Source organism: Miniopterus schreibersii (genome assembly GCF_964146895.1).
Source record: "Miniopterus schreibersii genome assembly, chromosome: 13".
Lineage (NCBI taxonomy): Eukaryota > Metazoa > Chordata > Mammalia > Chiroptera > Miniopteridae > Miniopterus > Miniopterus schreibersii.
The window spans coordinates 10,517,501-10,533,025 of record NC_138113.1 but is presented as its reverse complement, the minus strand read 5'-3'; the positions used below and the strand labels follow the sequence as shown (position 1 = coordinate 10,533,025).

Below are 15,525 nucleotides of genomic sequence, written 5' to 3'. Positions count from 1 at the left end.
AAGGGAAGAATGAGTGTTAAAGAATCGTGGAGTTGGAGGATCCCAAGCCAGAGCATATTATTTTAATTGAACTGACTTGAATTGCTTTCTTAAGCAAGGTCATAAATAATAAGGCAGAAATGTTACCTAGATTATCTTTAAGATCAAGGCATGCCTGTCAACTTAGACCTCTTGCTGTAATTCCTTTGTTACCATGAGCTTGCAGGTGGTGATAAATAATTAATACATCATATAAATTACCTTACAATAGATACAAATTCTGAGGTAGAGAAGACCAAGTGTCAGAACAATACTTAGAGCAAGAGGGAAAATTAATAGCACAAATATGTACTTTGGTATGTTACTTTATATTTTAAACCTTTTGTTAAAAATTACATTATTATGTAAGACTGAACAAAGAAAAAAGATGGCTGAGGAGTGGGGTGGTCCTCAGTATTTGAAGGATTGTTTTGTTTTGTGACCACTTGTCTAGGTGACCTTGACTATGTGACCTTGACTAATGCACTCATACTTGCTGGACCTCAAATTCCTCTGCCTGAAATAGGGTTACTGGTCTGGACCAGTGATTGTGAAACCTTTTAAAGGTATTTGACTATTATAAAATTGGTACTGCTCAGCTGTGGCTGGAGAGAGGAGGCAGGAGCTCCGCCTGGGATGGCCCCTGAGGTCCTTTCACAGAGTGAGAGCCAACTTAGGTTCCAAGGGTGAGCATCCCAAGAGAGTGAGAGCAGGGGCAAGCTGACCACCTTTTATCACCTGTCTTCAGAAGTGGTGCAGTTTCACATCTGCCACATTGTATGCATTAAGATAGTCACAGAAACCTGTTCAAATGCAAGTAGAGAGAAATGATCTTTGGTTCTTGATAGGGAGGGACAGTGTACTGGAAACATAAAATACTGGTCTGGAAATTCCGTTATGGCTTTTTTTTGAAAAATACAGGCTGCCACAGGCCTGGAAGAGGACCTTAGAGATCAGCTGGTCCAATACCCTCATTTTACAGAGAAGGACACTGAGGTTGAGAAGAGGTGTGTTACATGGCCACTGTCGTGTTCTGTGGTTGGTGGTCAGGCTGGGGCTGGGATTTACGTCTCTGACTCTAGGCTAGGGCCTTTCCTGCTATACCACTTCATCCCCCCTTCCTAATATATATAGTTAATTCACGCAAATTATGAGTGTTCCTTCCCTCAGAGCTTTCTTAGTCTAGCAGACAGGATAATGTAGGCAAAACTGGCATAGTGCCTGGCATGGAGTTGGCACGCAGAAAGTGTACCCTAACCCTTCCTCCTGCCTTTGTGTTTTATCAGAAGAAGGCCTAGTGGACAAGTTATATGCAGACTGTGCCAACACAATAGAATAGTCTCTTCCCAGCATTTAGAAATTAAACAGTAAATCCACTTGAGCATGTCTTATTTGCCCTTTTTTTAGGTGCTCAGAATTTTGATGTCATACGACTATCAACTTACAGAACAGCTTGCAAATTACGATTTGTACAAAAACGATGCAACCGTAAGTGATCTCTGTGGTAGCTGTATAGAGCTCTCAATACAGTAATATAAAAGAAAATGTTTTAATATATTTTAGTCATCTTGTAATTTTAATGGAATTATTTTGTCTTAAGTATTTATCAGAATATAAGCTTTGTAGTGGAAAGAACCTGGCACTTTACTGTGTTCCTCAAAATATTTAATAAACTCAATATGTAACTAGTTCTTTGGTGTGTTTTTTTGGTTAATCCTCATCTGAGGATATTTTTTTCCATTGACTTTGTAGAGAGAGTGGAAGGGAAAGAGAGAGAAAAAAACATTGATGTGAGAGAGACACACTGATTGGTTGCCTTCCACATGCTCCTCCGGACCAAGGGCCGACATGAGCCAAATCGGCCAGGGCAATATGTAACTAGTTTTGAGGCTGGCATATTACATGTTCTTTAAACAGAATGGATTTCTCCTTGTCACTTTTTAATGGAAAACTTTATGCATAATATAATTTATCAGCTTCTGGAGAAAAAGAAAAACAATATTTTTATAAAGGTGTAATAAGAATTAGCTTTCTTTATTAAACTTAATATAACATTAATCATCCCTGTTTACAAGCAGTTGCTACCACAATTGCTACTTTTAAAATAAGTAAGTAGCCCGGCTGGGCATGGTTCAGTGGTTGAGCATCGACCTAGGATCCAGGCGATCTGGGTTCGATTCCCAGTCAGGGCACATGCCCTGGTTGCGAGTTTGATCCCTAGTCAGGGGCATGCAGGAGGCAGCCGATCAATGACTCTCATCATTGATGTTTCTATCTCTCTCCCCCTCTCCCTTCCTCTCTCTGAAATCAATAAAGATATATTTAAAAATAAAATAAGTAAGTAAAATGTATACATATACACATAACATGCATAAAAATCTTCTCTAATTTCCACGAAGATGTTAAAGTTAACTTATGACAGAATTGTTCTTTTCTCATATATGTGTGTATTAATGAAAAACTTTTATATAATAGAAAGATCATAAGCCTTAGAATGGGGAAAAAACCTCAGTTTAGTCTTGGTTTTGCCATTTATTATAAACATGTCCCTTGGGCATGTCACTTTTACAGCCAAATACTTCTACCCTACTTTAAGTCTTACTTAAAAATCCTAGTTTAATTCTCTCTGAAGAGTTTACTGTTCCATCCTAGACTGAAGTCATGTTTATTTTCTGGTGTCCCAAAGCATTGTTTTTCAAATTATGGGTTGTGACCCATTAATGGTTTATGAAATCATTTTGGTGGCCCTAGACAGAATTTAAAGCATGTAATAGAGAAAAAAAGAAAAAAAATCAGAACTCAGCTTATGTGGTGTATTTAAAAAGTTTTTGTGAAACTTTTGTTTGTTATATATTTATATATCTAGGGGTGTCTTGCGTATGTGTTTGTGTGTGTGATGATTTAAATATAATTTTGTGGTTTGTGGTCAAAAACTTTGAAAACCACTGTTGTAAAGAACCTACCATTTTTATAATTCTTCCTGTAATTACCCTTGGGAAATGGTAGTCTATACGTCTCCGGAGTGTTGAGAGTCTGAACCAGGCTAGTGGCATTAGTACTGTAAAGATGCATTGTTCTAGAAGTTTTATTTTGCCACATATGATTCTTTAATCCACACGAAAAAAGCTTTTATGGGTATATAGTATAAGTAGGAGTCAGATTTCAATTTTTTCCACATGAGTATTCTGTTGCTTCTACACTGTTTATTGAAAAGATCATCCTTTTTCTTCACTGCTAAACAACCTTTTCCTCATACTCTTTGGAGAAATGTACAAGAATGTTTATAGCAGTGTCTGTGTATGAGATCTGCTTTTGGGCTCTCGTGTTCCGTTGGTCTGTCTATCCTTGTACCAATAATCACTATTATAACTTTATAGTAAGTCTTGATATCAGGTGGAGCAGGTTTTTCTACTTTGTTCTGTTTTTCTTTTTATGATTGGGGCATCCTTGGCCTTTTTACATTTATTTTCATATATAGTGTAGACTCTGCTTGCCAGTTTCTACTAAGAACAAGCAAAATAAAACTAAGAACTGTGCTGGAATGTTTTTCATTTATATTTTTAAGTATAATTAACGTACAGTAAAATTCATCCTTCTAGTGTACAGCCCTGTGGGATTTTGTTGGGATTGCATTGAGCCTATAGATCAAGTTGGGAGAATTGACATATTTCCCATATTTCCAACATTGAGATTCCCTCTTGTGAACATAGTATATTCGAGTCTTTATTTGTGCTAATTATATTTATAGATTTTTTTTTTTGTAGAGATGTTGTACATTCTTCATTGGATTTATTTCTAAGTCTTTGATGATTTGAGAGAGGAAGAGAGAGAGAGAAAGAGAGAAACTTCGTTCGATGTGAGAGAAAAACATTGGTTGGTTGCTAACCTGGGATTGAACCTGCCATTTTCTCATGTATGGGACAATGCTCCAACCAACTGAGCTACACCAACCAGGGTGATAGTGGGCATTTCTTATTTCATTCCCAATATTAGAGGAAGGGCTTTCAGCATTTTTTACTATTAAGTAATATGTTTGATACAGTTTTTGTATATACCCTTAATCAAATTAAGGAAATTCCCTTGTGTGTTTCTTCATTTCTAAAAGTAAGGTTCATTTAAAAAGTTGTCTTTTTGATAATGATTTCTAAGTTAATTTTACTTTGGTCAGAGAGCATGGTTTATATGATTTTAGTCCTTTGAAATTTGTTGAAATTAGCTTTATGACTCGGGATAATGTCTACTTCTGTACATGTTCTTTGTGTTCTTGAAAATAAAGCATATTTTCTAATCATTGGGAGCAGTACTAAATGCAGTGTTCATTATGCCTACTTTGTTAGTTGGAAAGCTTAATTTTCTATCCGTACTTAATTTTTGTATGTTTGCTCTCTCATTTACTAAGAGAGGTGTGTTATTATCTCCCCCAAAGCTTGTGAATTTATCTCTTTGATGTTTAGTTAAATTTTGCATTATATATTTTTGATGCTATTGTAGGGGAGGAAATACTTTACCTGTACTCTCTTAGGGTCTCTGGTTGGGCCTGAGAATTAAATTAACATAAGACAGATTAGCAGGAGAGAAGCATACAGATTTTTATAGGTACTTGGGAGCCCCCATAGGAAAATGAAGACCCTAAGAAATGACTAGGTCTAAGTGCTTATATACTAGGCTGAACAAAGAGTAGCAATTGTAGAAAAGAAGCTAAACATATATATGGGGAGACTAAAGGAAGGTAAGAGTTATTTTAACAAGTCTGTACAGATTAATCTTGGCCTCAGTCCACTGTCTCTGGTGATTAGAATGTTTCTTTCCCCCTGGAATAGGAAAGGCATCTTTCACATGGGAGTTTTATTTCCTGCTGTCAGGAAGAAAAAGTGGGGGTCAGAGTGCTCTTTTTGGTACCTGCTGTTTTTCAAGTGTCTTTAGCTCAAAAGAATCCTTATGCTTAAGTGGTATGTTGGGGTGTCATATTCTGCCACCCTTCACTGATCTATTAAATGTAAATAAATGTAAGGTTTGTATGTCTTTCTGATTAATTAAAACTTTAAATTGTCAACAGTTTATTTTCTTTGTGTTTTAGTCCATCTTGTTGATATATGGAACATGATTGAAGCCTTCCGAGACAACGGCCTTAATACACTGGACCATAGCACTGAGATCAGCGTGTCCCGCCTCGAAACTGTCATCTCATCCATTTACTACCAGCTGAACAAGCGCCTTCCTTCTACTCACCAAATCAGTGTGGAACAGTCCATCAGCCTCCTCCTTAACTTTATGATTGCTGCATATGACAGGCTAGTACCTTATGTGCTTACTTAATTTTAAGAATGTTTGTCCTTTAATCATTCTTCTTCCATACTTTCTTGCTAAGGGTTGTCCACTTAGAATCACAGAAGGGAAATTATTCAGTGTAAGTCCCATCTAAAGACGGGGCGAATGCCAGACTGATGTCCTGGGGCATGTCACATATTAAGCTCTGTAATGAGACATAGTGTTTGGTCAAAGTATAGTTGCCTTAATATAGATGTTCTCTATCCAGTGAAACAGCCAAGTTGTGAATTTGATTATAAGGGTTTCTAGTTGACTTTTAACGCTAACTTTATTATGTAACAGAAAATGCCCCTGAACTATAGTATCTTGTTTTCTCTTTATTTATGTTCAGGGTCTTATTTTAATTTTTTTTCAATGATAAATATTGTCTTAGACTCTTACAACAATAGAAGAGAACTATTTAAATATACTCTGAATTAAAACAGAAATGAGTTGCCCTATTTGTATTTATGGAGTATTAAGTTGGTATTATAAAAAACAAAAAAGAAGTCATAAATGATGGAAACACAGAGGTTAGTGGTTGTATTCCAGGAACCAAGAGTTCAGATTTCTGATCTCTGCTATTTTATCAGCCACATGATTTGAAAGTTAATTCTCTTTGTTTCATTTTTTTTCTCTGTAGACCTACTTTTTTGTTTATACATTTGTAGAATGCTGTTAGTTAAACTTTATAATATTGAGGAGGATTCTGTGAGTTAATGGTAAAACCATACAAGTGTCAAACCAAGTTACAACATGTGCACTCACTAAAGTCACAGCATTTTTATAAGATGTTATCAAGTTAGATATTCTATTTATTTAAGATAAAATTATTTTTTAAAAATTTAATTTTTAAAACAAGAGTGACCTGAATAAGTCCCCAAATTCTGATGCCATTTTTTAGCAGTTTAAATTATTGAATCTATAATTGTTATACTGTACAAGGAATGACTCTTTTGATCCAGAAACCTTAGCAAAAACTGTTATTCTGCGATGAGTATGCAGCATCTTATCGTGACACTGACTCACTGAGTAAATCAATTCAGGATCGCACAACACAAATTAATTCAAGAAACAGTATTTTTAAAGTCAGAAATAAAAGTCATCTTACTGAAATGATAAAGCAGAGGTTATAAACTCTAAATCCATATTATATCAGCAAGTTAAACACTATGGCTGTAGAAGGGAGGAAGAATGAGGAGAGCAGAAGGGGAAGGGGAAAACAAAACTGAGGAGCTAAGCCTAGTGGTATCCCGGACATTCTCATAGAGCTAAAGATTCCTTTAAGGGAGAGACTTTTATACATCTAATTTATGATGGATTTACATGAAAAAATTCCTGTGTAGTTCGGAAAAATGACTATAAACTATTTCTAAATCGTGTTTTAGCAATTTAATTTGGATGTATTTAAAAATCTCCATTGTTCCCTTTTCATGCTGAATCCTAAAAACAAGCAATATAAAAAAAGGCAGAAACAAACCAGTTCATTTTGAATCTGAATATGCCCAGTGAGCATGTTAATAGAAAGGATATGGCTGAAAAAAGATACTATTAGGTTACTGTCTTCTTCATTAGTGATTTTTAAAAAAATCCTCCCCTGAGGATATGTCTTTATTGGTTTTAGAGAGAGAGGGAGGGGGGAGAGAGAGAGAAAAACATCAGTGTGGAGACATCGATTGGTTGCCTCCCATACACATCTTGACCAGGGATTGAACCCGCAACCTAGGAATGTGCCCTGACTGGAAAGTGAACCCGCAACCTTCTGGTCTATGGGACCAGAAATGAGTGACCTTGAAGTTCACCTATTATTCTTCCCATGACTTACCCTTTATTTTGTAGTTTTTCTTTTCTCCCAAGAGATTCATGCGTTTGTGCGAATTTTCAAAGAGGAATCTTCTTGATGTCAGGATTTAAAGACCTTCAAAGGGTTTGTTAGACTGTTAGCTAATAATTATTGTTTTGGCCTTATTGTTTCCCTTTTGTGAGATTTTAAAAAAAAGAAAGGGCAAGGGGAGCCCTGGCCCGTTTGGCTTAGTGTTTAGAGCATCAGCCTGTGGACCGAAGGGTCTCAGGTTCAGTTCCTGGTCGAGGCATGTACCTTGGTTGCAGGCTGGATTCCCCTGCCCCGATCGGGGTATGTGTGGAAGGCATCCGATTGATGTGTCTCTCTTACATCGTCGTTTCTGTCTTTCCCCCTCCTCTCTCTCTCCCCCCATTTCCCTCTCTCCCACTCTCTCTAAAAAGATCAATGGAAAAAAATACCCTCTGGTGGAGATTTAAAATAAATAAATAAATAAATAAATAAATAAATAGGTGAGGGGAATACTTTTTCTAAATGTGCTGCTTTTTCCTTGCCTTTGTTTTTTTCTGAGAGCAAGGAGACAGGTAGTAACAGACGTCTTCAGTCCATTCAGTATTCACCTCCATATTAATCTGATTAAAACACTATTTTCATCATGTAACTTTCCACCACTGAAACCTGAGTCCATGTGGTTTTTGAATGAAATTCATACTCCTCGTTTAGATCTGGTGGTATCAATTCATAATTCTGTGCTTACACCAAGCGCCAGTTAAGCTAGGTTAGGTGCTTTTTGGTTTTCCCAGTGTGACGTGTTCATTTTTCCCTCGTGTGTTCTGGTTGGTCTCCTGTCTGCCCTCCCCACTGCTCCACCCCTGCACTCAAGTTCTTACCTCGTCTGCTGCCTTCCTTCTTATTTTCAACCCCATTTTTCATCCTTTTGATGACCTGTAGTACTTGTCTGTATCATTAATTTGATTTTCAGTTATATAATGGTCTGAACTGCTTCATAAGTGTACAAATAAGGTTGAAAATCCTTGAGAGCAGAGATTCTACTTTGTTTTTCTTTGATTTCTTAAATGCAGCACTAGATTCTTAATAAATATTTGTAAAGTTGAAATGAAAATTAGCAGGGGGAAAAAAGAAAATTATCAGGCATTTTGATTATGATAAAATTGAGTAAGATTTTGCGTTGATTTTTCTTGATTAAGCTATGATATTTGCCAAATGGATTCTTGATTTGTCGTTGATTATTGTATAATCCATTCACTGTGAAGATTTGTAAATTAAGATTAATTGGAAAAATATGAGTTTTTGAAAATCAAAGAGAAATGCTCTTATTACTTTTGGCTACATACGATAATTGGACGGGTAATAGTGTTTCTAAAGTGGAAATCTGTTTTCATGAGAGGAGTACTAATTTACAGTTGGCAGCATCCAGAGTTGTTTGCTAAAGATGTAGAAACAGCTTGTTTTCTTAAGTAAAAAAATGCTCCCCTTCATCTTGTTTTCAGAAGTATTAATTTGAATAGCAAGCTCTTATTAGATAGTGGAAAGCTATGAATATCACCCAGATTAGGTGAGTTTCAATATCAAAAATATAGGCAGAATTTGAGACTTGACTCAACAGAAATGAGCAGTTCCCATCCAGAGGGCACAGGTGAGGACTGCAGAGTCTTCAGAAGGCCCCTACCTGCATGTTCAAACATAAGTGTTTATTCAGGGTGACTCACTGTCTGCTTAGCTTGGCCCAGAGGTAATCATCGTGTTTTCTCAGTTTGGGATAATAATAACTCTTTTTAGAAGTCATGTGCATGGTTTATTGTCAGGCTGTAAAATGATAGGCCTGTGGAAATGAATCATGCGGAGATGTCTGAGAGAGAAAATCATTCTCTTGATTGAGGGAGAGAGCTCCTCCAAGCGATTCTATGTGGGTGGGGTTAAAATAACAAGTTTCCTCTCTCCTCTCGTCCTCAACAAATATTACCTGTTTATTCTTTCATGTCAGTGTCTTTATGTGGGGGTTAATCTTCACTGTTTACTGTGTTACATCTTAAATATTGACCTAATCAACCCTGAGCTATCACAGGCCAGATATTGAGTCATGTTTTTGTGATGAAACCAGATTTTTTCCCAAATCTTGTTTTAAGAGAATCGATTCTGGTATGACCTGGGCTTTACCTTGGAATTACTGAAAACATGGACTTGGGTGAGGTTATATATGCCATGGCCGGGGGCAGCTAACTCTTCAGGTTTTGTTTGTTTGTCTAAATTTTTTTTTATTGATTTCAGAGAGAGGAAGGGAGAGAGAGTGAAAGAGAGATAGAAACATCAATGATGAGAGAGAGTCATTGATCGGCTGCCCCCTGTCTGCCCCCCACCAGGGATCAAGCCTGAAACCCGGGCACGTGTCCTGACCGGGAATGGAACCTTGATCTCCTGGATCCTTGGTCGATGCTCAACCGCTGAGCCATGCCAGCCAGGCTAACTCTTCAGTTTTAAATGAAACGTGACCAGTGCATGTGTATCAAATTCAGATATCTGGCGGGAAGGGTCAAGAATGAGTTTTTATCAAGAAAAAAGAATCAGATAAAGGGCATAATCATAGGGTATTGTGCTGCTAAATGAGCAACATCCATTCTATAATACGCTAGCTGGGCATATTTAGATTTTAAAATGAACTTTATTTTTTAAAATATTGTTTTGTTTTTAGCAGTCAGCATGAAGAGGTGGAGCGAAAGAGAGTGGGGAAGAGAGAGACATCGATTTGTTGTTCCACTTATTCATTCATTCATTGGTTGATTTTTGTATGTTCCCTGACCCAGGATGGAACCTGTAACCTTGGTGTATTGAAATGATGCTCTAACCAACTGAGCCACCCGGCCAGGGCCTCTTGAGTGTCTTTTAACCTATAGGGTTCCCCTTTATTACTTTTCCCTTAAACCATTAGCTTTGTCCAGTAATGGTAACCTTCATTTTCCCAGGATTCATTTTTTAAAACAATTGTTACTGAGATATAGAAAACAACTAAAGAAAAGTACAGTATAGTTTAAAATGAATTGTTATAAAGCAAATATTAGTACTATAGAAGCCAAGAAATAGAGTACTGTTGGCACCCCAGGAGCTCCTTTTTTGTTATAGCCCTCTCTCTTCTCCCAGATGTAATCAGTATCCTGATTTTTATGGAAATCTCTTCTAAGATTAATTTTTACTTTCCCCTGTGGAATTTCCTGGATATTCTTGCATCATGAAATCTGTGTCTGTGAAAAATGTTTTGAGCATGTTTACCTTAAAAAATTGTATTAGCTGTGTAGCAAGGCTTGACTCCTGTTTGTGAGCACTTCATTCTTGCTCTGCTGACTGTCAGGCACGTTTCTGCTCACTCTGGACTTCAGGAATGTTTTCTTTTGTTGCTCATCTTTCTGGACCACTCTTCTTCAGGATAGAAGCTGCATCCCTCCGAGTTCCTAGTCATAAACAGTAGAAACCGTCTATGGCTAATTTATTAAAAGGATGTGGGTCTTATTAAAGACTCTCTGAGAGTGTTGGGAAAATATAGGCTTGGAGACCACACTGCCAAGAACAATGCTCAGTCACACAAAATGGTCTCACAAAGCTCTTGTGCCACTAACCTGGGAGCAGATATTGTTGCTTGTGCTCCAAATACCACGGATGCTGGGCTTGGTACTGCCTCAAGAACCTCTGTCTCTGCTGCCTCAGGATATTGGACGTAACTGCTCTGGCAGCTGCCGTTCTCTCCAGGTGGACTCTGGAGTTTCAATAGTTTCAATAGTTTCCTATTTGAAGTCCAGAGTGGTGCATTTCATTGGTGGAGCTTGTGTCATGTGCCCATGCCTGAGTTTTGAAGAAAGATGGAAAAGTAGATATCTGAGTCTTTTTACTGTTTCAATATTTTGTTAGTGGGAAGAGCGTTTATCACATAAGGTGGGTCTACTTAAATGTACACTCAATAGTTGGAGGGTTGGTGACCAAAAGGAAATGTGCCCTGTAAAAGTTCTCTATCAGTTTTAGAAATCCATTCATTTTGACACAATTGATCCTCTTTATAGCCACTGCCATTGCTCATATAATGAATGCAGTAGCTATTTGACATAGGAATATTCCTTATCATGTCCAGGTGCCATATTGGCAGGTACTAAGATAGGAGGACAGTATCTGTATTTCTAAAGAACTGTATATTTAAAACACCCCATCGTAATTTTAACTAATTGTAGAGATTTCTACTGTATGGTATGAATAAACTTAATGAGATGTAATAGTTTAAAAATCAGACTAACATTGGTATTTCATAGTGATATTTTCACTGAGAACCTTCTGGTTTATAGATAATTTGCCTTTTTTTCAAGTATGGTCTTACTGTATAAAAAGAAGGTTTGGAAAATGAGAGACACTTAGTGAATATGAATAGGATAATATAAATATGGTAAATATAAATAGTAACTATAATAGGGCCATTAGTAAATATAAATGGCATGACACTTGCTTTATAAAACTAAGATAATACAGTTCTCATTATTGCAAATGTACTTTACTAAGTTGCTATGAAACTTTGTGAATACAGGCAATGTAAAATTAGCACAAAAGCCCCTTGTTAACTTACATATGATGGCTTTGAAAACCAGCTGGTGGAGTTTTCATCTGTAAAGCCAGGGCATAGTTGATTGGACGGAGCAGGGTACTTGCTGCGCCAGGGGCCTTGATGATATTGCCTTGTCTGTGCAGCATTACTTTGGGTCATTCATTTATGTTCTTCTACATTTTATCTTCTCAATTCTTAAAAAAGAATTATTACTGATCCCTCCCCTTCACTTTTCTCACAGTTGTATTATGGGAAGATCTGAGACAGGTAGATTGAGCTTCTTAGAATAAACACATGGAAACATAAAGATTGTCACAGTAAAAAAGATGACTGTACTATAAAATCTTTATAGCAGTGTGCACCCTGTTGGTTTACTACATAACAATAAACGGTGGTTATAATATCCTGATGGACAGACACATTTCTGAATTACTATTGCCTTAGTTTTGAATACTTAAAAATACTGCTTTAATGGGCTAAATTGATAAAACATTTACTTCTGCTGCATCCAGCTGGACTCTGCCTACACAGCCAGTAGAAATTGCTTTACAGAATGTTCATAGAACTCATTTCCAAGTAATTTGAGTTAGTTTTTAGCACTAGTCACCCAGCATAGATGAAGCCTTAAGTTTACAAAGGAAAAAAAATCCAAGGTTTCTAAAAATCCAAGGTAATGTGGCAGAAAAGGGTAAGGATCAGTTTACTGGTTGCTCGGTGGTTAGCGATACAGTTGATTGCTTTTGTGGTTCCAGATAGTAATTATTTCTACTATAATTTCTTTTGCAGTGAGGGGCGAGGCAAGATGACGGTATTTTCAGTTAAAGCTATGTTAGCAACCATGTGTGGTGGGAAAATGCTGGACAAGTTGAGATGTAAGTATTTTCATATTATTTGCAAGATTTTATTTTCAAACTAGGACTTTTAAGCAGTACAAAGTAAATGTTCTCAGAATTTTAGATAGATGATGCTATATTGAACTTTTTTGTTTCTTTCACTACCACATCACTCACCTACTGGTTCAGATGGAAAAGTTGGTTAAATTAATTTGTTTATTGTTATTTTTGGTTTGTTTTTAGTTTAAAGCAGGAGAATTGAGGAGATTCAGAACAGTAATGTTGACATTTTACAAAGTCTTTTAGAAATGTTTTCGATATTATTGAAAATTGTGTTTGAAGATGATGAGATTGATTGCTTTTAGTTAGAAAATACATTTCATTACTTTTACCAGGTTTGATCAAGGTTAGCCCTTTTCTTAGTTCACTTCATTCTTCATCGGGTGTTATTTCCTGTGATTAAACTGTTCCTTAGCACCTTGGAGTCAAGCTCAGTTATTTAAAAATTGATAGAATGTTTTTTCAGTTATCTTTCTTAATTTATTTTTTACTATTGCCATTTTGGCCTTTTACTGCTCACTAGATACTATAAAAAGGTGGTTAGATGAAATCAGAGGAGGTGAAATTCACAATTTAATTTTTCTGCTTATAGTTTTCATTTATTCAGTGTTTAAGATAGTTACTAACTGCCTAAGTTACACCAAGCATTGTGCTAGGGGCTTTACATACATTTTCTCACTGAATCCTTAAAATTTCTTAGAGCAGCAGGTGATATTTTCTCCATTTTATAGAAAAGTTAACTGAGGGGCGAAGCTGGGATTTCAACTCAGGCTGTCTAGCTTCAAAGCCCTGCTCTAAGCTACTTTGTTATACTCCACTATGCTGGTCCAGTACTGTGACCAAAGTGCCATAAAACAAGTACCCATAGAGTAAGAAACTGGCAGATTTCAGGGAGGTAAGATAGAAGCTGTGGGTTTTAATGAAGTGTCGAGATACCCTGAATTGACTTGTTCAAGAAACTGGGTCATCTGTCCTGTAGCACTTCTCATAGACTGGATTTTGATGATTGGGTCCCCATGATGTTCCTCTGTGCCCTACATTTTTTATTTTAATTAAAAGATACAAGGCTTGATCAGATTTAAGTACAAACTTTTGGGCAAGATTACTTCATAGATGCATTAGAACTCAGTGCTTAGGTTATCTTTCACAAAGCGAAATCCATCCTTCTTGGCAAGGGGTAATCTTTTATTTTATTTTTTACATCACCATTTATCCCCACTATGCCCTCTTCCACCTCCTCTCCCCCCAGCCACAATCACCACAGTGTTGTCCACGTCCATGAGCTCTCGTTCTCTCTTTTTCTTTTTTGCTTAATTTCTCCACCACCCCCAACACGTGCTTTTTATCACGTTACCATGACACTGAAAGTTGGAAAACTAGATGGCTCACTAGATACAGATTTCAGTATTCTAAAGAAAGCTAATAGATAATAGGTGTGGCCAGACCGTTATCCAGTTTGTCTCCATTTCAAAATCAGTTGCAATGTAAAACAAATTTTTGGTAGTGAAAAGCATAGTTGTATTTAAATGCTCTTCTGAGTTTTTTTTTCACGTGGTAATATTACTCTTGTAGACTGAAATGTCTTAATATTTTCTTAATTCTAGCATGGTGTTTTTGTGAGGAAGATAATATAATATGGATGAGATTATATTTCATTCAAACAAAAAGAAAAAGAGTTGAGATTTTGTTTTTTAATGATGATGATACAAGATAAAGAATATACATCAACATGGGGTTGGGGTCTGGGTGAAAAAGGTGGAGGGAGTAAGAAGTGCAATTGGTGGTTACAAACTAGTCACAGAGATGTAAAGTTCGGCATAGGGGAGATTATTGTCGTCAGTAATATTGCAATACCTATGTATGGTGCCAGGTGGGTACTAGACTTATTGGGGGGGGGTCACTTTGTAAATTATATAAATATCTAATCACTATGCTATACACCTGAAGCTAATGTAAAATAATATTGAATGTCAACTGTAATTGAAAATAAAAATTACAAAAGTGGTTAAAAAGTGAATATACATTGCCATCTTAATTAGTACGAAGTAAACTGCTTGAAAATAGAAAATCGATGATATAAATGCACATTTTAGATGGCTCTGGAGTTATTAAGTTTGTATGATTAAATCTGCTACATCTACATAGAACCAATACCTGGCACATAGTAAGTGCTAAGATTTTGCCAAATATAAATTGTTGATTATTGAAATTCTCTGTTGTAATTGTTAGTGAAAAGGTGCAAATTTTAGTACTATGTGAAATATGGAAGGGATCCAAGTGATAGCAATTTTTTTTTGTTTGTTTTTTTAATGTGGCTTTTGAACTTCTTGGAGGCACACAGTGACCGGTATTCAAGTGGCATGAAAGTGCACTCACCCAGGCAAACGTGACATGTCATGTATGCTCAGAATACCAGGCCGTTGCACACCATATATGGATCAATGAGTTACAAGCCACGCTAAGTCACTCATGACCAAGTTTATATTATTCATATAGATTTAAAATAGGCTTTATCTTCTTCATGTTCAAAATTATAATTGTTTTACCATCTGTCACTGTTTCATTATTTTTATTGTACCATAAATACCTTAGCTAGAGAATGAGATGTTTAGCATAAACAAAATACTCAGGTATTGAAGCTTGTCTCCACTTTTAAGTTTTAATCTTCCAGGCTCAGAAATCACTTTAAATGTGGTCTGTCCCTCTCATATTAAACAGAGTCCACTGATCATAATTTAAGCATTTTTTCATCTCTTAGGGATATTGTTCTCTGATTTAGCAGTAATTGTGAGGCTCTGGGTTGTTTGTCCATCTCATGTTTTCAAACTTGTATTTTTTCATTTCTTGAGTGTTTGTTGTTGTGGTTGTTGGTGGTGATGGTGTGCGTGCATGTCCTTTATTGCTGATAG

At 36.5% G+C, this 15,525-nt stretch overlaps 1 protein-coding gene across 25 annotated transcripts in view; it reads left to right on the top strand.

Moving 5' to 3' along the window:
• The window catches only part of DTNB (dystrobrevin beta), a 142,874-nt gene that overhangs the window by 18,179 nt on the left and 109,170 nt on the right, over positions 1–15,525 (top strand). For 23 of the 25 annotated variants that reach the window (XM_081156765.1, XM_081156766.1, XM_081156786.1 and 20 more), the window contains 3 exons: positions 1,426–1,506; positions 5,096–5,309; positions 12,510–12,595. In XM_081156765.1, the coding sequence (XP_081012891.1) occupies positions 1,426–1,506; positions 5,096–5,309; positions 12,510–12,595 (381 nt within the window). Of the gene's footprint in view, positions 1–1,425; positions 1,507–5,095; positions 5,314–12,509; positions 12,596–15,525 lie in introns of all 25 variants that reach the window. The other 2 variants (XM_081156776.1, XM_081156773.1) reach the window with 1 other exon arrangement.